Source organism: Podarcis filfolensis, assembly GCF_964270895.1.
Source record: "Podarcis filfolensis genome assembly, chromosome: 1".
Taxonomy (NCBI): Eukaryota; Metazoa; Chordata; class Lepidosauria; order Squamata; family Lacertidae; genus Podarcis; species Podarcis filfolensis.
The window spans coordinates 88,148,396-88,169,220 of NC_139604.1; the positions used below are offsets into that span (position 1 = coordinate 88,148,396).

The 20,825-nt window shown below is 39.0% G+C and overlaps 1 protein-coding gene across 35 annotated transcripts in view; it reads left to right on the forward strand.

Annotated features, from left to right (window-relative positions):
• Nucleotides 1-20,825, forward strand: part of GPHN (gephyrin) — a 233,308-nt gene that overhangs the window by 188,908 nt on the left and 23,575 nt on the right. For 20 of the 35 annotated variants that reach the window (XM_083604388.1, XM_083604375.1, XM_083604383.1 and 17 more), the window contains 8 exons: nt 7,530-7,572; nt 12,127-12,264; nt 14,036-14,128; nt 14,779-14,834; nt 15,416-15,535; nt 17,650-17,708; nt 17,883-18,036; nt 19,657-19,778. In XM_083604388.1, the coding sequence (XP_083460514.1) occupies nt 7,530-7,572; nt 12,127-12,264; nt 14,036-14,128; nt 14,779-14,834; nt 15,416-15,535; nt 17,650-17,708; nt 17,883-18,036; nt 19,657-19,778 (785 nt within the window). Of the gene's footprint in view, nt 1-4,367; nt 4,431-7,529; nt 7,573-12,126; nt 12,295-14,035; nt 14,129-14,778; nt 14,835-15,415; nt 15,536-17,649; nt 17,709-17,882; nt 18,037-19,656; nt 19,779-20,825 lie in introns of all 35 variants that reach the window. The other 15 variants (XM_083604404.1, XM_083604371.1, XM_083604402.1 and 12 more) reach the window with 2 other exon arrangements.

Here is a 20,825-nt window from a genome sequence, read left to right on the forward strand (position 1 = left end):
AAGGGGGCAATTAATGCCTTTTAAAAATAAGATCAATAATGTCTTATTATCCCATATCCATGCCATTATACCTCAGTGATGTGTTGAGGGTTTTATTTAAAAAAAAACAAAACCTTTCTGATATCTTTTCAAGGGGATTTTTAAGGCAGAATAGCTACATCAAGTAATATAGTTAATGTTAAAAATACATGCAGGTCAATATGTATGCCTGCAAGTTGTCAGTAGGAGGGCAGATTCTTCTGAATTATAGGTTTTATTCAGCTAATCAACTATGAACGGCAAAAAAGGGGGGGGACATTATGAGGGTCATACAATTCTGTAAGATTTCATGGATGCCTCTAATGGTGCTCTTCCGCAAGAGTCCTTCCATTTGCAGATGAGTCTTTGATTTAGCGGAGGCATACAGTAATAGAAGAGGAGATACTGAATATAAGACACACCCACAAATAAGCCAATGTCAGGGGAGGCTTGGGAGCAGCAGGCGGGTTGTGCACCATTGTCCCACGCTTCCGGGGTGGGGGGAGCCACGCTGCTTTGCTGGCAGCCTCCCTCCATTCTCCCTTCCTTACGGCAGCTCGGGGGAGGCTTGGGAGACACGGTCGGGATGGGCGCCATTGTCCTGCACCCCCAACGGCCCTCGTGGGCAGCTGTTTCAGCAGCAATACCGTAAGGTCGCAAATATAAGCCGCACTTTAACTTTTCACAATCGGAATTTGGGGGGGAAGTGTGGCTTATATCCGGGCCAATACGGTAAGTTATTTTCCCCAATTGCTCCTGCAGCCTCCTGTGCCTCTCCCATGCTGTTAGGAAGGCTCCCCGAAGCCTCTGCACCAATTTTCAGGGGGCTGCAAGGAAAAAGAGCAAGCCACAAAAGTTGCCTCCCCTCCTTTTCCGTTACTGCGGATCAACTGGATCAAAAGCCTTTCTGTGAATGCAAGGACACAACTGGATTCAGTCCTCAGTGATTAAGGGATCCTGACAATGGTACACACACAAAAGACATTTATGAAAGAGATGGGACCGAAGTGAATGTTCATTTTAAGAGATGAAAGGTTTCTAAAGAAAAATCATATGGGGGACTACTTATATCTTTTAATATTGAATTGACATAGTACACTCAGTCAGTTATTATCCATCTCTGAAGATACATAAAAATGTATTATACTGCAGTTCACAAAACTAATCTTTGTTATTACAAGTAACTTGCTCCGTGTTTGATATATTATTATATGCCTCAGGTATTTTCGTATGTCTCCAAACTTACAAATTACTTTGGACATGACAAAAACAATGTCAAGTGATTTTTGGAAAGTAGGCAAGAGATGTCTGTAGAAATTCCTTCAAAATTTTACAAAACAACAACTTGCCAGCTGAATAAGGAACACCTTCTACTGGTGGCACTGTGTCAGTAACATCCAAAGCCTCATAGATTGTATTTGTCAGAGACGTAATCCCAAATATCAACATTGGATGAAGCTTGAATGTTGCTAAAATAATAGATACCAGTTGTATTCAAGTGAAGCATTTAAACAAAAGAAAACAGTAATTAAGATCTTATATTTCAGGGATAAATTTTAGGGTGTTTAGTTCTGTGCTCAATGAAAACGTCAGCAGAAGAACTTTGTACCTATATGAAAATATAGCTCTTTTGCCACCAACTTTAATATTGTATGAAGGGCAATAAGAGCTCTGCATTTATGCAAAGCCACAACCTGTGGTATATTATACGAATAATATTTTGTGTTCAGACTTAAATATGCATAAATTTAAAAGAAAATTCTCACTTCATAGTTGCTGCTGTGCTTTGCTTCTCTTGCTTCCTTCATTATAGCTTAGATAATCCATTACCCTTTCCTATATCTTAGTCAACACTGTGTGTATATGTCTACTAATTTGCTTTTCTGCTGGTGGTTCCACATACTGCATGTCTCTATGAAGATGAATTATAAGCTTCCCCATAAATTGTATAGATTATGGGTTAGCTTTCCACTATTCCTCTTGAACAAAATCACTATTCTCTGTCAGTGGCAAAAATTTGTTTTGATGTCACGTGTCCTCTGTACTGTATTAAATGTGAGTTGAAATGTTCTTCATAAGAGTTAGCTTATCATGTTGGCTTCGAAACTCTTCATCATTGTATAGCAATTCATTTTACCTTGACTCTTGGCTTTTAATTGTACCTGCCCTGTGCTAATCTTGTTATGATCTATAAAAGGTAAGTAATTTCTTGAATCTTTCCTAAAGATTATAGTCACATGTTCAAGGTTTCTCTCTGCTTTCTTCCTCAACTGTGGTTTTGGTTTGATGCGTTTGGTTATGTTTTTATTTAATTTTTCATGTTTAGCATGGATTTTTCATATAATTTCTTTTGTAGCATTAATCCCTGAGGCACTTTAATGTTACAATAAAAAAATGAGATGGATTTTAAAAACATTTATTGCTGTCAAATGTTTCATGACTTTGATCTATCATAGTTGGTAGCTATGTTAGCAAGTATGTTTTAACCATTCTCTGTCTGCTTTAAGTGTTTTATTTCACTTGTGGCTTAATGCTCATTTTTGTGGAAGAAGTGCTCCTCAGTGTTTAAAACACAAATATAACAAAAGTGCACTAATTTAACTTCAAAACAGTGAAAGCAGGCTAAACCTACTCAGCTCCCTCAACCATTCCTCATATGGCTTGGTTTTCAGACCCTTGATAACCTTGGTTGCCCTCCTCTGCACACGTTCTAGCTTATCAATATGCTTCTTGAATTGTGATGCCTAGAATTACGTAGTTACAGTACTCCAGGTGGGGTATACAAGGTATACAAGGCAGAATAGAGTGGCACCATTACTTCCCTTGATAGGGGCACTGTACTTCTGTTGATGCAGCCTAGAACAGCATTATCTTTTTTTGCTGCAGCATCACAATACTGACTCATGTTAAGCTGATGGTCTACTAAGACCCCCTAGATCCTTTTCACATGTACTACTGGCAATCCCTATCATGTATTAGTGCAGCTGGTTATTCCTGTCTAAGTGAAATTCATGTTGTTAGTTTGGGCGCCCAGTTCTCCAATCTGTTGACGTCATCTTGAAGCCCAATTCAGTCTTCTGCGGAATAGGATACCCTTCCCAGTTTGGTGTCATCTGCCAATTTGATGAGCATCCCCTCAACACCTTCATCCAAGTCATTTATAAAGATGTTGGACTACAATGGGTCCAGGACAAAACTCTGCAGCACTGTACTTGTCACGTTTTCTAAGGCGATGAGGAACCATGAGTGAGCACTCCTTAGGTTCAGTCACTCAACCAGCTACAAATACACCTAACAGTTAACATCAGCCACCCCACATTTTACCAGATTCTCCAGAAGAATCTCATCTCTGAAGCCTTACTGAAATCAAGATGCACTACCTCCACAACATTTCCCTGATCCACCAAGCTTGTAAGAAAAGAAGAAGAAAAATGAGATTCAGTTGGCATGACTTGTTTTTAAGAAACCCATGCTGGGTCTTAGTAATCACAGCATCATTTTCTAAGTGCTCAGACTGGCTGTTTAATTACATGTTCCAGGACCTCTGTAGTCAACAGTGCTTAATCCCAGGTAAATGTGCATAGAACTGCAGCCTAGATATCCTGCAGTGTCACAAAATAGAGAATTTCAGTCTACATATGTCTGCACACTGATGTTTACACAAGCATGGAAAGTAACAGTATCAGTTAAATCTGTCCACATAATCACTTCCTTTCAAACATTACCAGAATGATATGGGAAGCAGCCATACCAGTTCACAGTTTGCATAACACTTGAACCAAGTTTCACAGTAGCTTTGGATGGTTTGGATAAGCAAGTGGGGCATGAAATTCATTATTTTCTTTCTTTCTGTTCCTGTGCTTCCCTGAAGCTTCTAAAATAGAACTTTTGCTACTTACCTTGCAGTAAGATACACAACCTTTCCCTCCTTCAGGAGGACAAAGGTAGAGATACAGAAGTTCTATTTCATACTATGCACAGAAGTACAGAGGAACAGTACAAGACACATGTTCTTCCTGTTCCCCTAAGTCCTGTGGCCGTTCTCAATTAAGGCACACGTGTATTGGAACAACGTGGTCTCTTTTGGCATTTAAAACCATTTTGAATGAGCCCATTTGAAATCCTGAGGCCTCCAAAACAGCCCACAGATTTGTCATTTAAGTAATTTGTATTTGCAAAAGAAAATTCCTCTCAGAGACTGCTTTTAAAACCAGCTACCTATTTTTGCCACCTCCTTTTCAACATGGCTAGAGTGTTAGTCTGAGAGCCTTTTTAATATTAGATGAGTCAACCTACAAGTCTCAGCTGCTTTGCTCATTATAAATTTCTTGTTTTTGTCCATGCACTAGCTCCACTATAAATTGGAAGGGCTTAAAGATGAACTCAGGAGGAATAGAGGCTACGACTCGAGAGTAACTATTACTGCTCAAAGGAGCTATTTTCCATTCGCAAACTTAGCTTTGCGCTATGGTTTTGGGCTCCTTCTGTTTTTACACTTTGTTGCAGATTCTCTTGACTTCCATTTTTACTACTTCAGTATTGTCTTTACCATCTGCCCTCTTATCTGTGCCCTATGGATCATTTTTATATTTCCATACATCATTTTCTAGATTGTCTTGTGTTTGTATTTTGTTCTTGTACCTTCTCTCCTTTTAGGTCTGTGTGTTTTAATTATTTTATTTGCATCTTGCCCATTTGTTTTTCCACCAGTTAGAAACAGCACCATTTTTTGCATACCACATATTTGGAATCTGAACCCAACACACACACACACACACACACACACACACACACACAGTGCACACATGTACCATTTTACCTCTTTGGTCCAGAATTGTTTTATGATAGATCCAATATAACAACTTCCTCTGTTATTAGAATTCATATTACTTTGATTCCAATAACCTGGGATGGGAGACCAACTGTGGGCCAAAATGTGGCATCATTATTTTATTTAAAATATAATTGTAATGTTTGGTGGAGACGGGTGGGTTTCTTTTGTTTTTGTTACTTTAAAACATAACTTTTTTTTCAGGGAAGGACAACCATAAGCCACTATAAGTTGCAACATTATTGCCATAATGTATTCCATTGTAATAAATAGAGTTGTGATAAATGATGTAGACCTCCAACTCATTGTGTAGATATATGTGTTTGGGGCAAGCTGCTGTGGAACAGAAGAAAGAGGTTTATAATTTAATTAAATTTACATTATTAATTAATTCAGATGTCCATTTACTCAAAAAGAATTGCAGGAACAATGATACAGTCCTCCTGCTTTTTCCTCTTAGTAATCTAAATATCAAATGTGCTTCATTTACAGGTAAATCTACAAATGCAATCTGGAATCTGAATTTTAAGATGTTCTTTTTCCTTTCTTCCTCCTTCAGAAGTTCCAAATATTTTTGAAGACCCATTGAGTCTTTAGAAGAACATAAGAAAGTTCTACTCCCAGATTCAGAGATCAATATGTGCACAAATGCCTGCACAGATCTCTTATATGTGTGAATTCTAGGGTGGTTACTTCTCTGTGTGCACCAACAAATTCACATATCCTTTGACACTCTCCATTGAAATGAGGCAGGTGGTGTGTCTTATGTTTGTAAATATTTTATTGTTTGGCCCTGGAAGGGAAATCCAGTAAGTATGTCATTGTTCACACAGTACTTAAATCTAACTTACATTCCTTCCCTCCTTGATGCATTATTGAACAGTTAACAAGAATAAAAATATTTGTCCTGTCCTGTCATTCACAGATTTAAGGAAATTACATCTGTAATAGTTGAGATTATAAATATTGTTGAGATTACTAGTATATCATAAACAATTTCATTAGAATTGCGCAAAAGGAATGCTTTCAAATGGTGATCCAAATGTTTTTAGCGATTGCTAAAATATATTCATGCACTGGTATCCATGATTATCTGCTCACTCCCAAAGCATTGGTCTTCTGAGCATCTATTCCAAATATTTCTAGAGCACTTGTGTAGATTCAACAATATGTGGGCCAGTTTAGATATAAAACCAAACCATGGTTTTAGCATTACAAGCATGAGCTGTGGGAGCCTTGGGCTTGCATACTTCTCCATCACACTTGTCCTCTGACACTCCAGAAGAGGAGATCTGCTTTCACATTATTCCCCTCTATTTCCAAACTCAGTATTGTAATCTATTAATTCATCCTGATTTGTTTGAACCATAGTTAAAATTAGCCAGACTTCTCAGTGTTATGGTAATGGTGTTCTGGTTAGCGTAGAAGTGCAAAGAAGAGGGGAAGGGTGCACAAGCCTGAGGCTTGCAGTGGTTTGTACACGTTTTGCTAAACTATGATTTAGCAATATACCCAGGCCAGTCTAGTAAATGAAAGATCAAAACAAGGTGCTTGTTTCATATAGATTCTATATACAGTACTGTAATACATTCTGCCTAGTTGTCCAAAAAGTCCCTAATGGCAAATCATATTATAGACTAAGTAGGAGCAGTGTTTACGCTGGCATTTTAAATGTAAAGCAATACCACCAAAGCAGATGAATAATACAGTCGTACCTTGGAAGTTGAACAGAATCCATTCCGGAAATCCGTTTGACTTCCAAAATGTTCGGAAACCAAAGCACAGCTAATGATTGGCTGCAGGAAGCTCCTGCAGCCAATTGGAAGCAGCTGAAGCCCCATTGGACATTCGGCTTCCAAAAATAGTTCACAAACCGGAACAGTCACTTCCGGGGTTGCGGTGTTCGGGAGCCAAAACGTTCGACTTGCAGGGTGTTCGGGATCCAAGGTACAACAGAAGTATCTCTTCAAAGTAGTTTTAAACACCTCAGTATTATTCATATTCTTAGGAAAAATAATTGATACACTTGTGAAATTAAGTTGTAAAAAATTACCAAAACCCAACAATTTCTTCTCATATTATCTTATTTTTATATCCTAGAAAATTGATTAAAATAAGCTTCAAGTATCTTCAATAATATGTTAATATTTTTGTACTACCAGATTTACTCAAACATAATGCACACTTTTTTGGCCAAATTACGTCCTGAAAATTAGGGTATGCATTAGATTATATTTGATTGCAAGCTTGAAAAACACTGCTGACATAGCAAATTTTTTGTTTCAAGGTTTTGAAAACAGGTGCGCATTAGATTCACGTAAATACTGTGTGATTTGGAGTAAAATGCAAGAATTTGAACTAGTCACCTTTATCATGATTTGTAATGAAGCTTGAATTTAAATCTGTCATTAAAGTTAAATATACATCTTGAAATATTATTCTTACTTATTTAACCAAAGTTTGTTCTATTATAGGTTGGTTTATTTTTAATGCCTATGTATGATTAAGACTGTCAACCAATAATTGTATTAAGTATGTATCATGTAACAGATATAAATGGTAAAGTGCAAAAAAGAGAGTAAAGCCTCTATCTCCAGGTCCCAGGAGCTTGCCCATTAAATTTCTATGGTGACTTGTGCCTGTTTGTTCTGCCTCACCAGTTCTGTGCTTGTCTCTACAGGTCCAGTCCAGGTGCAGCAGTAAGGAGAATATCCTCAGAGCCAGTAAGTATTGCATACTTGAATGGGTATTAGTAAATGGCAATTCATAGTGTAAGCTGCACATATTCTAAGATTCTTTGCAATTACAATGAGAGTAGATAATATAATGCAGAACTGAGATACTCAAATTTATTTTTAAGCAACTTTTTAGGCCGCCTGTGGCTGCAGAATATGCATAGGTTATGCATGTGGTTAAATAACATTTCCAGTGGTCAGAACTGGAGGGAAGGGAAGGGACATCACAGAAATGTTTCATTGCCGGATTTACCGTGGAAAATATAGTATAGCTGAACAAAAATAAACATTATACAAATACAGAAAAAATAAACATTATTTTCCATCTTACCGTAGGTTTTATTTAATTTTAAAAAATATTTCTTTATTTTACGGTTTATTATAGGTTATATTTTGAATTAGATGTATATGGGGGCACCAAAATCTTTTAGGTGTTATGGGCATCTAAAGGTCTTAATCCGGCCCTGCCAGTGGTCATGAATAGACAAATGCCCTGAACACTTTTAAAGTCTTCCTATGACTAGTATAAGCAAAACCCCTTGGCCCATAAGACCCTTCCCCTTCCTCCCCACACATACTCGCTAAATCTGTTCTGCTTCAGCCCTCTAGAGCAGATTTACAGGGAGAGAAAACGGGACGTCCCATTGCACTAGTGGGCCTTATTCCATGTGCAGAGAGTTAGTTCAATACCGCCCAAAATGTCAGGGTCCTATTAACATCATTGGGACATAATGGTAAATGATGGTTTATTGTTACTTGAACAAGCCTTAACTACTACTGTACCCATCCTCCTCTGGCCATAAGGAGATGAGAAGCTTTCACATCTGTTTTCAGTTAAGCACAAGTTACTGTTACGCCTGAACCTGGACTGTGGTTAATCTTAACTATGATTTATTGAAACAAGTCAGGTTCATAAACCATAATTGGAAGTTGGCTTGTTTCACAAACAGTTTTTAAGATCAGCCACTATTTATTCAGACATAATGCTAAACTGTGTGGTTAATTACAAATCAAAGTGAAATTTCCAATCTCCGAATAGCCTAGTTGAAGAGTGGGGGAGGGAGTTGACAGGCCCAAGACTTCTTCATTTAATAATAAACCATAATTTATTATTACATTGAGATCCAGCTATTATCTTTCACCAGTCTAGAAATTGAGAATGTGAGGAAAGACTATGGGGAGAGCAGTCTTAAGGCTGCAGCCCTTCTTTCCATTTCTCTGCCTGGCTCAGAATTGTGCTCCAGCTAAGCACAGACAGAGATGGAAGTATGCTTCTTGCTTGACCATACAGTAACATGGGCAAATGTGTAGCCAGAAATATTACTATGAAGGGCTCTTTGCAGATAAATGCAAAACAGTGTGTGCATGCTCACTCATGTGCGTATATGTGTGTACATCTAAAAATGCTTTGGGAGGGTATTTTGAAAAATATTTTATTGCAGTTTTTCAGTTAATCTCGAGAAAGGGGGGGACCCTATATAAACAACAATTAGGCATTGCTTTACATCCATTGATGGAGCAGAGTAATTCCTTTGGAGAAGTGGGCAAAGGGTTGTATTAAATGTAGTACTAAGTAGCTGTATCTGCACACAGAATGACTTCCACTTGGAAAACAGCACTTTCCACCCTCTCTTTCCTTCTACCCCTAAACCTGTTCTGGGGTTTCCCCATTCCTCATCAGCATACATATTGCTTTGAAGAATATAATGAGTTACTTTAGAAGTTAACTTAAATCTGTTAGTATATGCAGCATGGAATCCCACGAGGCTGAAGAAACTCATCCTTGTAACCGATGTTCCCCTTGACAACAACTATACAGTATAAAAAATTATACAGTGTTTTAAAATAAAATCTGAAGCTATCTCTTCCTGTTGATCTTCCTGATTTTTTCCTTTCTGACTTTTCAGTCTCTTGAGGTTGGTTAATAATGAATCACTCCTTGAAAGATGGCAAATTACAGGAATCAGATATTATTTGGAGACTTAATTTCCATCAGTGTTTTCAACTATGCACAGAAGGAAAAGCAAATAAATGCAGGCTTTGGTCTTCTTATAACATTTTATTTTATTTTTCTTCTTTTAATTAAAAACAGAATAAAATTGCAAGATAATAAAATAATACTAATCATAGAAAGCTTAAAAAAGAATGAGTGACTTAAAATATATTCCATGGTGGAATACAAGGTTCATATTTGTAACAAACATACAAATATTCATGAATGTTGCCAATTAAACTCCTATTTAGTGGAAATGTGCCAACCACAAGATTGTTTGGTCAAGCAGAAGCAAAGTTGGTGGCATGTATTTATGAGTCAGTTTATCATGACTTTTCCAAATCATGGATCCATAGAATGACAAGATGCATCCTTCCACCCTTGAGAGATCACTAGATGAGTGGCAACCAACAGATATAAAATTAATTGTTGAGAATCAAGGTCAGCATCGGAACTATCAAAATTTGATAAGAGGCATAGCTTAGTGTCTAAGATGACTTGTTTGGCGACAATAAAACCAATCTCCATTACAGCCGGCTTCCAGAACTTGTGTACATAGTTACATCCCCACCACATATGCCAATATGTTCCTCATACCTTACAATCCCACCAGCATAGGAGGGAACCCGATCTTGCAATATGAGCTCGTTGAACCAGGCTTAAAAACCAACAGTGGACCACCTTTAAAAAATTATCTCTAATGTTAGCAGACACAGACCTAAAAGGTGGACCAGATCTTAATCCACTGAGAATCATTCAGTTTGCCTATAGAGTCTATCTCCCATATTAATTTCAAAGTAGTAAATGGAGAGAACAGGGATTGTATCAGTAGGGAATATATCACAGAGACCCTGCCTTCCTTGGCACTTACTGCAGCTAGATGCTCATAAGCTTTCAGGGCTTTTCTTTTATTCTTCAAGTAAATATTTTGCAACCATGATAGTAGTTTTGATTTCATGAGAAATAATTTTAATATTGTGATTGATCCTTTTGTTGCATTTAGTGAAAGTAATGTCCACAAATCAGCATCCATTGAAGGGTGTTTGCCATTAATCTGAAATATGCTAAACTTAATATCACATAAAAGCTGTTTTGCCCTTGCGTTATTAACACAATCAATAAACCTGAACCAGAAGCAATTCCAGCTGGAGTAACAGAAAACCTTAGAAAATTAGAGCCTTTTTCCTCTAACCTTAATTAAGTCTCCAACAATTGACATGATTTGCCACAGAAATATTGCTTAAGTCATAGGAAGAGCTGAATAAAAAGCCAATCATAACAAGCACTATCATAAAAATGAAATAATGACAAGATAGTGTTAATTGCATGTTTAGAGAAACATGACATAGTACTGATTCAAAATGACTCTCCCAAATTAACAACAATTTTGCTTCCAAAAGCTTCTGATTTTCTAGATAATAAAGTGACTTAGTGTAATTTGTCTTTGAGATGGAAATGCTTATTTAATGTCACCTGCATATTAGCACTTCAGAATATGGCATTTCATTGTATGTGAGCATGGGAGAGTTCTTGGAGATATCTGTCTCAGTTCTGTAAAATATTAAGAGAACTTTTAGGAGATAAGCAATGTAGGTGTTCTAACTCATTTGCCTCTTAAACACACTTTGGTGGTCAATAAAACGTCTAATGGATTCTTCAATAGAATAGTCACTTTAACACTGTTTAACATTACCAATTCTGCTGATTACATGCTGTATTCCCAGTTGTGTCTGGGTTGTTGTTTTTTAGTGTGGTACTTTATAAATCAACAGATCTAAACTGATGTGCACCTTTAAATGACGTTTTCATTTCACAACTGGATGTAGTCAAGAATTTATTCCTATTCAAATGTTACTCATGCTTAGGACATAAGTGTAGAGTGAGGAGCAGGGTCACGCTTTTAGGCCTACCCTCACATGGCTTTCCCCACCCCCAACAGCCCATGTGGTACAGAGTTTTGTAAAATGGAAGCTCAACACATGAACTCCTGCTCACAGGTTAGGGACTCATAGTGATTGGGACACAATCACAATTAAGTTTCCCAATCTTGCGGAGCCCCTACTCATGAACAGGAGATTGCATGTTGGGCTTTCTTTTCATACAACCATGTACAACCTGGCAGTTGTTGGGAAAGATGGAGCCCAGAGTGCACATTTAGGCCCTATGTGAGAGTACTGTGTGCTGTACAGTTGTACCTTGGAAGTCGAACGGAATCTGTTTCGGAAGTCTGTTAGACTTCCAAAATGTTTGGAATCCAAAACGCGGCTTCCGATTGACTGCAGTAAGCTCCAGCAGCCAATCAGAAGCCACGGAAGCCACATTGGACGTTTGGGTTCCAAAGAACGTTCGCAAACCAGAACACTCACTTCCGGGTTTGCGGCTTTCTGGAGCCAAAACGTCCGAGTACCAAGGCATTCGAGATCCAAGGTATGACTGTATTGTTGGCAAGCAACTGTTAAGGGGCAGCGAAACGTTTATATCACAGTGTTATCTTCCTGAGAAAATACCATGTTTCTTTTCCCCCTAACATACATATTCATCTTCTGCAGGTCATAGTGCTGTAGACATTACAAAGGTGGCAAGAAGACACCGTATGTCTCCATTTCCATTAACATCTATGGACAAAGCCTTCATCACAGTGCTGGAGATGACCCCAGTGCTTGGAACAGAAATAATAAATTATCGAGGTATTTCATATAACCTCAAACATCCAGAAAGTAAGGAAGGGGAGCATTGTTGAATTTTTATTTACTTGCTTTTTGTGTAGTGCATAGCTCTTTAGGGTTCAGCACATTTTATATACAAGAGCCAAGGTCTCACATCACACTAATCCATTGGTAACATAACCCAAGGTTAACCAACAAAACAAATCATGGCTTTTGTGTGTGATTTGTTCATGGTTAATAAATAATGTTTAAGCTATAGGACAGGGTTTAGACAATCTAGTAAACCATGGTCTAATAAGTCATGGCTTAGCTGCATTACTTGCACAGCAGACCCCTGTCTTGGTAATCTTTACAACAATTCTTTAGTTGGAGTGGATGTGTTACTATCCCCATATTGCATATGAAGGGGCTGAATTTGAGAGAATGGCTTGCCTACAGCTTAGAATTGCTGCAATTTGGTCATGGGACCCCTGCTTCACTGTTTAGTCTCTTGAATCTCAAGTAGAGATTAATATCATGATGACAAAAGTATGAAAATATCAGAAATACTGGCTAATAAAAATGTACATATTTCATTGTAACTATATGATACTGCTGTGTGTGGATAGCCCCAGTCAGAAGCAAATTAGTGACATGTAGCAGAGGTGAACCACAATTGTTGCTAAGGCCTGAAACTATACCAAAAATGCCTATTTTGCCTCCTCCATTGCATCCTCAAGTACCCATCCAACAGAACTTTTCCAAGTAATACAAGGTTGCTTTCATCTGCCATGGTTAACCCAGTATTTGAGCCTTCAGAGACCTACTGTGTCGAATTTGCAGGGAATTTTGAAGGGAAGAAATCACCTGTCTTCATTTGGACTTGAATGACACACGTCTGTTGAGGTGTCTGATACACCATCACATACTATTTTATTCTGTTAGTTTCAGCTATTGATGCTGAAGATGTGGACTCTTGTAGCTCTGCAGCCTACTACATGCTGTCTTGACCCACATCAATCCTGGCTGGTTTGTGTCAGCTGTGGAGGGTTGACTGGGTGAATCGAGGGGTGTGGTGACCACTTTATTACATGATGATGTGTACCCCACTGCCTTGAAGGACATAGTGGTGCAGCCAGTCACAAAAAAAAGTCTATGCTAACTACCTCCCAGGTACCAATAAACCATTTTTGGGCAAGGTGTTTGAGAAGGTGGCAGCAGTTAGGATATAAACTAGGGGGGAAATGCTCATCATGAATGCTGCTGTTCTGCTCACAGCTAAGAATAGCATGTGGTATACAGTATTCTCTTTTCTGAATAAGTCCCCCCCCCCCCGCCAATTCATAGCTTTCTGAGGATAGAATACAGTTGGGGAGGTTTGTTCACCCTCTTGCACTCCTTGAACAAAGGATGGATAAGTAAATAAGAGGTTGACGTATTTACTCTTCTGTTATCTGTCCTTGCTCTCACTATCTCCATATTAATTGTAATGTAAATTGATGGCTGGCTGAATCTAATCTTTTACCTCTGTTCCAGATTGAATTTCTCTAGTCACTAATTATCATTGACATAAATTGAAAGCTGCTTTTATGCCAGGAAACTGTGGCCCTCCAGATGTTACTAGACCACAACTCCAATCGTCCCTGATCATCGGCCATGCTGGCTGGGGCTGAGGACACTTGGAGTCCAACAATATCTGGAGGACCACACAGTAGCAGTATTAGCAGTATTGTGCACATGTGAACTTAGTTTGTCATTGGAATTGTTTTGCAGTCAATGTTTGCTAACAAAGATTTTGCCTCTCTCATATTAGATGGAATGGGCAGAGTCCTTGCCCAAGATGTTTATGCAAAAGACAACCTACCACCCTTCCCAGCTTCAGTAAAAGATGGCTATGCTGTCAGAGGTAAATACTCGTGGTTTTGACCATGAAATAATGTTTTTGAGAGTTCAGCTTTACACTAGATTGCTTTACATGTTCTGTGGTGCCCAAAGGGCAAGGGGGCACGTTACTCCTTCCCTTTATGAAATTGATTCAGGTTAGTTACAGAACAAACACAAATAGTCTTTACATGTTTTTCATACATACCTTTAAAAGTAACTTTATTTGAAACATTGAGCAGTGTTCTACTCAATATTGTTCTTTGGGGGCTTTTTTAATTAGCACCCAGGGTGACGGAACATGAAGGAGAAGGGTGAGATATCTGAGAGCTGTCCCCTCTTCTGACCTTTTTCCAGCCAACAGAATGTGGGATACACAGTCAGCCCTCTCAACTGCTAGTGCTGTTGTTCAACACCAATAAATCTTGGATAATCCAGAATCTTATAATGGAAAAGGAGTCCTGCTTGGTGTGCATCAGTAATAAAGACAGGGAGAGAGATGTGGAACAACTTGATAAACTCTTCACTTTTAAAAAAATAAATCTATAGCAATCATAATTGCCAAGTGGATTTGGAGTTGGAGGAAGAGTTATGAAGTAAAGAACAATAGTAATAATCCTATTAATGTCTGTTTAAGCAACAATTGTAATTATCTTCTTGCTGTATTATTAACAGCTGCTGATGGACCTGGGGATCGTTTCATCATTGGGGAATCCCAAGCTGGTGAACAAGTAAGTGCACTATATTTTAATTTTCCTTTATTAATAAAGTGTTTTTCCCCTAGTATGATATGATGTACACATTTCACTGCTTTTAAAAAGGAAGTATAATTTGTGATGATTCTATAGACAGCCTAGTTTGTAGAGCATGTCAGCCACTAGCTGCCAATTAGTTACCACGCTAGGCTGAAGGGGCTAGTACTGGTATACACAGCTCTATAAAGCTTGGATCAAGATACCTAAAAGAGTGCCATACACCCTACAAGCTCACTGTGTTATAGAGAAGGTATCCCACAGATACCATCCGATCAGCAGGTCCATTCCATACCATGTCAAAAGCAGGTCTCTATTGATTTTATGTATGTGCTGTTGTTGCTTTAAACTGTTTTATATAAATATAATTTTAAAATTGTTTTTATATATGCAGTTTGTTTTAACGGTCTTTATGTGAATAGAGCGAATCAAAATTTGGTAAGAAAATATGTTACTAATAGACTTTTTTTTATTCCAAGTTATTTCTGCATAATTTAGTGCCTCCTGGGACCTCTTGTTCCTTTAAAAAAAGTAAAATTACATTCCCTGTTATTTTTCAGCCAACTCAAACTGTAATGCCTGGTCAGGTAATGAGAGTTACAACTGGTGCTCCAATACCCTGTGGTGCTGACGCTGTGGTGCAGGTGGAAGACACAGAACTCATCAGGGAATCAGATGATGTGAGTGAGAACGTTAAAAATCCTTGTTCCTGCTACATACAGCAGCATGGCTCCAGAGAATCACTCAGCAGTCCGTAATCAAATAAGTGTGGCTATACATAGAAATACACATTTGAAACAAATAACACAATTTTGCAATCTCTGTTCTTGCTTTTGTTTGCATTGAATTTTTATCATTAATTTTGCCTTGATTGGATTGAGGCAGGTAATGACTAGGACTCATGAGAGCAGGATGAGGGACTACTGGAAGACGGGGGACTGAGATATTTCATTTCTCCTATACTACATAGGTCTCAAAAGCGCTATTTAAAGCTTTAGCAATTGCATGCTTAAGAGATCCTTCCAGAATCCTTAAAAATCCACCCCTTATTATTGTTGTTGTTGTTGTTGTTATTTGAATTTATATACCACCCTATACCTGGGGGTCTCAGGGCGGTTCACAGATTTTACCACATGTAGTAAGAGTATTTTTATTATTTTTATTTTTAAAAGATAATTGGTTCTCAACCTGTCTGTCAGCTTATCACTAGGAGAAGGAGAGGTATATCCTTCCCCACGCATCCATTTTCCCACTAACATCATAGGGTCATCAGGCTGGGCTCTAGTTCCATCTGGCAGATGAAGACAGAAGAAAAACTAGGCAGCTCCCATTTCAGTTTCACAACTAAGGACTTCAGACAAATGGAGACACATTTTGCTCCTTTCATCCCACCCCATACTGGGCAAGAAAACAATGCCATCTGCATTGTCCAGATGGATACGCGCCTGCATAGCAATGGCAATTCACTCTACTGGGGAAGGAGCTGCCTCAGTGGCCTTCTTTACCCTTGCATGGGTATGCAGGATGGATAGATGAGCTCCCAGCACATTTATAAGGCACTATAAAATGGATGTTTTCACCAAAGCAGAAGCAGCAGGCCCTCCCACAGTAATGGTGCATATTGTTGCAGTTAGGACCTACCATAATTGGGAGTGCTTTTGTATATCCCAACAAAATGAAACTATGATGTCAATGGGGAAATGTGCAATGGGTACCTGAAGGGTAGTTTTACATTGACCACATAGGGTCATCGGGGCCACACCTCAGTGTGGAATGCAACATGATGTTTTGATGTTTTTACAGCCCAGTTGGCAGCAGCTCTTCTTAACTTCTAGTAAATTAAGAGTTAGGGAAGTTGGCAGCTAGGTTGTTTCCTTTAATGCATGTGTGTGACCTCGATGGCTGTTCAGGCTTGGATAATCCACAAAACTGAAATGGGAGCCACCGACTTCCCAAGAGTTTTCTCGTACTGTTGTCCAGCAGGTGGAGGAAGAGCTCCACCTGATGACCCTGTGATGTCAATGCAAAACTACCCTTTTGGTGTGTACGAATCCAGCTTTTTCCTTTAGGTTTCATGATTACTGAACTGGCATGTATACTGTTATTAGTTTCAATAAGTAAAGGTAAAGGACCCCTAGACAGTTAAATCCAGTCAAAGGTAACTATGGGGTTGCGGCACTCATCTCGCTTCAGGCCAAGGGAGCCGGCGTTTGTCCACAGGCAGCTTTCCGGGTCATGTGGCCAGCATGACGAAACTGCTTCTGGGGCAACGGGACACTGTGACAGAAGCCAGAGCGCACAGAAATGCCATTTCAATACACCCCAGCGCTTCTTAATATTCTGAATCAAATAAAGAAGACACAGTGGGAAATTAATCACTTTTTCCAGCACAATAGACTCAAAACTACAGTAGGATTTTAACATTCTTTAGAACACGTTTTTAAAACAATACAGGCAACCCCCCAGTTTACATGCGAGTCACATTCTGGGTCACTGCGTGTGACGGTAGAGCGTGCATAAGCCTGTTACACCCCTGCCCCACTCCTGTTCCACACCCTTTTCTGGCCACTTACGGGTTGCTGTGATGCGTGCAGTCGCAGTCGTGCATAAGTTGGACACACATAACTCTGACATTGCCTGCATGTTTGAATTATATGAGCTTAAACCTGATATGAACAGAACATTCTATAACATACCTTGAGTTTCATTCATACCCAATGAAGGCTGATAAGAGACAGTACCTTATTTAACTTTGTTTAACACATATGAAGAAAGCTTGTTTCTTTTATTGCAGGGCACCGAAGAACTTGAGGTGCGCATTCTGGTGCAGGCTCGACCAGGCCAAGATATCAGGTCGGTGAATTACGTGTTTTCACAACTGCATACTGCTTTTGAAAACTAAAATAGCAGTTTAATATGTTTCTAGCATAAATAGCTTTTGAAATTTTATAAGTTTTATCAGCCCTACTTGGTGTTTGGTCAGATAACTTGAATCCATTTTTTTCCCCTTTTCTGATGCATTTCTAGACCTATAGGACATGACATTAAAAGAGGTGAATGTGTGCTGGCCAAGGGAACCCATATGGGTCCATCAGAGATAGGTCTCCTAGCAACTGTTGGAGTAACAGAAGTTGAAGTTAACAAGTTTCCAGTGGTTGCAGTAATGTCCACAGGGAATGAAGTAAGGAAAAATCTGCTAACCAAACTTCTACAAGCATGGCAGTTGTATTTTGACTAAAGCTGCCAGCACCTTTTTATGGACTGTTTCCAATGTTAAGGATGATTTTCTGCCAAAAACTATTATTTTTGTGCCTGCTTTCACAGGAAGATTCTGTAAATGTGCTATATTTACTTTATATGTATGCACTTAATGCAAAAGTAAAAAATTAACCACTATTACCCAAATGTTTAAAACCAAAGATAAACTTACATGGATTGCAAAATAAAGAGGTGGGACACTGGTTGAGAAAGTGACGCTGACCAGGAAGAGATGTAATTCAGTGTTCAATAGAAGAAATACTACAGCTATACACCTATGGTCAAAGGTGGAAATTGCCAACAAAAAGCAGAGGTTGGGTGCTAGAGATTTGAAGTAGAAGGAGACAAAGAGGATGGGGAAAGGGTGATACAGTTCATGGTTTGGAGAAGGCCTGATGCAAAGCAGTGTTTATACCAAACATACAGAATACTTGTGATTAAAAGATTCAGATTTCCCCCTTCTTCCCATATCCCCACTACCAAGATTTCTCTTCTCTCTCCTTGGTTTCACTACCAGCAACATCTTGGTCTTAACAAGGTAGCAACTCAATGAATAGTTCAGAGCAGAGAGAAACAAAGTTATTAGCTTGCCACTCATGGGTTGTTGGAAGAAATAAACCACAAATGCTGATTCATACACACTGTTCAATAAGTCCAATAGTAATGGGCACATTCTGCGATAGAGAATTTTATTGTTACGAGCAAAGTAATTTAATTATATTTCTAAATAGTTGCTTGGTTTCAAACAGCTCCATTTGAGATACTGGCAACATAATCCTTATCCTGAATACATAAAGCATACTTCCCAACAAAATTATTACAGACTACAGACTAAATCTACTATCATTTTATGATCTGAATAGAAAGTCAAATAAAATAATAATAATTATATTTATTTATTTATTTATTTATTTATTTATTTATATCACGCCCATCTGGCTGGGTTTCCCCAGCCACTCTAGGTGGCTTCCAGCAGAATATTAAAATACAATGATTCATCCAGTATTAAAAGCTTCCCTAAACAGGGCTGCCTTCAGATGTCTTCTATAAGTCTGATAGTTATTTATTTATTTGACATCTGGTAGGAGGACGTTCCACAGGGCGGACGCCACTACTGAGAAGGCCCTCTGCCTGGTTCCCTGTAACTTCACTTCTTGCAGTGAGGGAACCGCCAGAAGGCCCTCGGTGCTGGACCTCAGTGTCCGGGCTGAACAATGGGGGTGGAGATGCTCCTTCAGGTATACTGGGACGAGGCCATTTAGGGCTTTAAAGGTCAGCACCAACACTTTGAATTGTGCTCGGAAACATACTGGGAGCCATTGTAGGTCTTTTAGGACTGGTGTTATGTGGTCTCGGCGGCCACTCCCAGTCACCAGTCTACCTGCCACGTTCTGGATTAGTTTTAGTTTCTGGGTCACCTTCAAAGTTAGCCCCTTGTAGAGCGTGTTGCAGTAGTCCAACATCAAAACATCTACAAACAGCTGTTTTATGTTTTATTCACTGTGAAGGTGAATATTCACGTATTTTGATTCTGGTTTTATAGCTATTGAATCCTGAAGATGACCTGCTACCAGGAAAGATTAGAGACAGTAATCGTTCAACTCTTCTAGCAACAATTCAAGAACATGGGTACCCAACAATCAACTTGGGGATTGTGGGAGATAAGTATGTACTGCATGTTTATAACTCTTTGACTTATTTTCCATACAGTGGTTATTTAAAAATATCTGACAATGTCGTATTTTGTCCTTGGAAGCAGAATTGATTTCCTGTAGAGATAAATATATTCCTCTCTGACTAGGGAGTTCAACAACTTGGAGCTTTAGCCTTTTGTGGGTTCAGACTTTTTCCTTACCACTATGGGTTTTCCAAACTAATTTCTTTTTAAGCAAGAGCAGAAAGTTCTTTCTGCTGATTAAAAAAACACTACATTGCCACCCACCTCTCCCAGATGGTGAACTGGAATGTGCTTGACTTCATTGAACTGGGATGCTAAGTTAGGTTAAAGCCTGTAAGGGATGGAAGGTTCAGGAGATGGGGGGGTTACCTGTAAGGTGGGTGGGGGCATGCATGCACAGGCACATCTAAGATCCGAGGATGGGGTGGATTGAGACGACATAGATTCACTGGCACATGTGAGAGAGATGCAAAAAACTGTGGAGGGATATGCAGATGATCATCAGTAAAGTAGAGAGAATGTCGTTGTGTGATAGATTCACATAGAAACGTACTGTGAGATGGGGCAAGAGAAGCAGACTCATAGATATACCAGCTAGGACATGGGGAGACCAGCAGGGTTCAAATCTTCAATGAAGTCAGATGGGTGACCTGACCGATCCCACAGGCTTGTTGTGAGGATAAAATGAGAAAGGGGAGAACCATGAGTGCCACCTTGAGCTCCTTGAATGAAAGGCGAGATATATGTGTGGTGAATAAATAAATACAATTAATGAGACAGGGAGAAAGAAAAATGAAGGAAAGAAAGAAAGAATAAGAAAAGGCCAAAAAGTTGAAGTCCTAAGGATGTTAGAGAATGGCCATAGCCAGAAGCATACCTAGGGATTGGCAAAACTGCCCCCCACTAGATGCACAGGCTGGGGGGGGGGAACACCCCATAAATCTGTGTCAAGTTTTCTGTGTAAGGTGATGAGTTTAGACAAGAGCTGGGAGCTGAGTGGCAGGAGAAATGCCAAGGCGATATGATGGTAGACC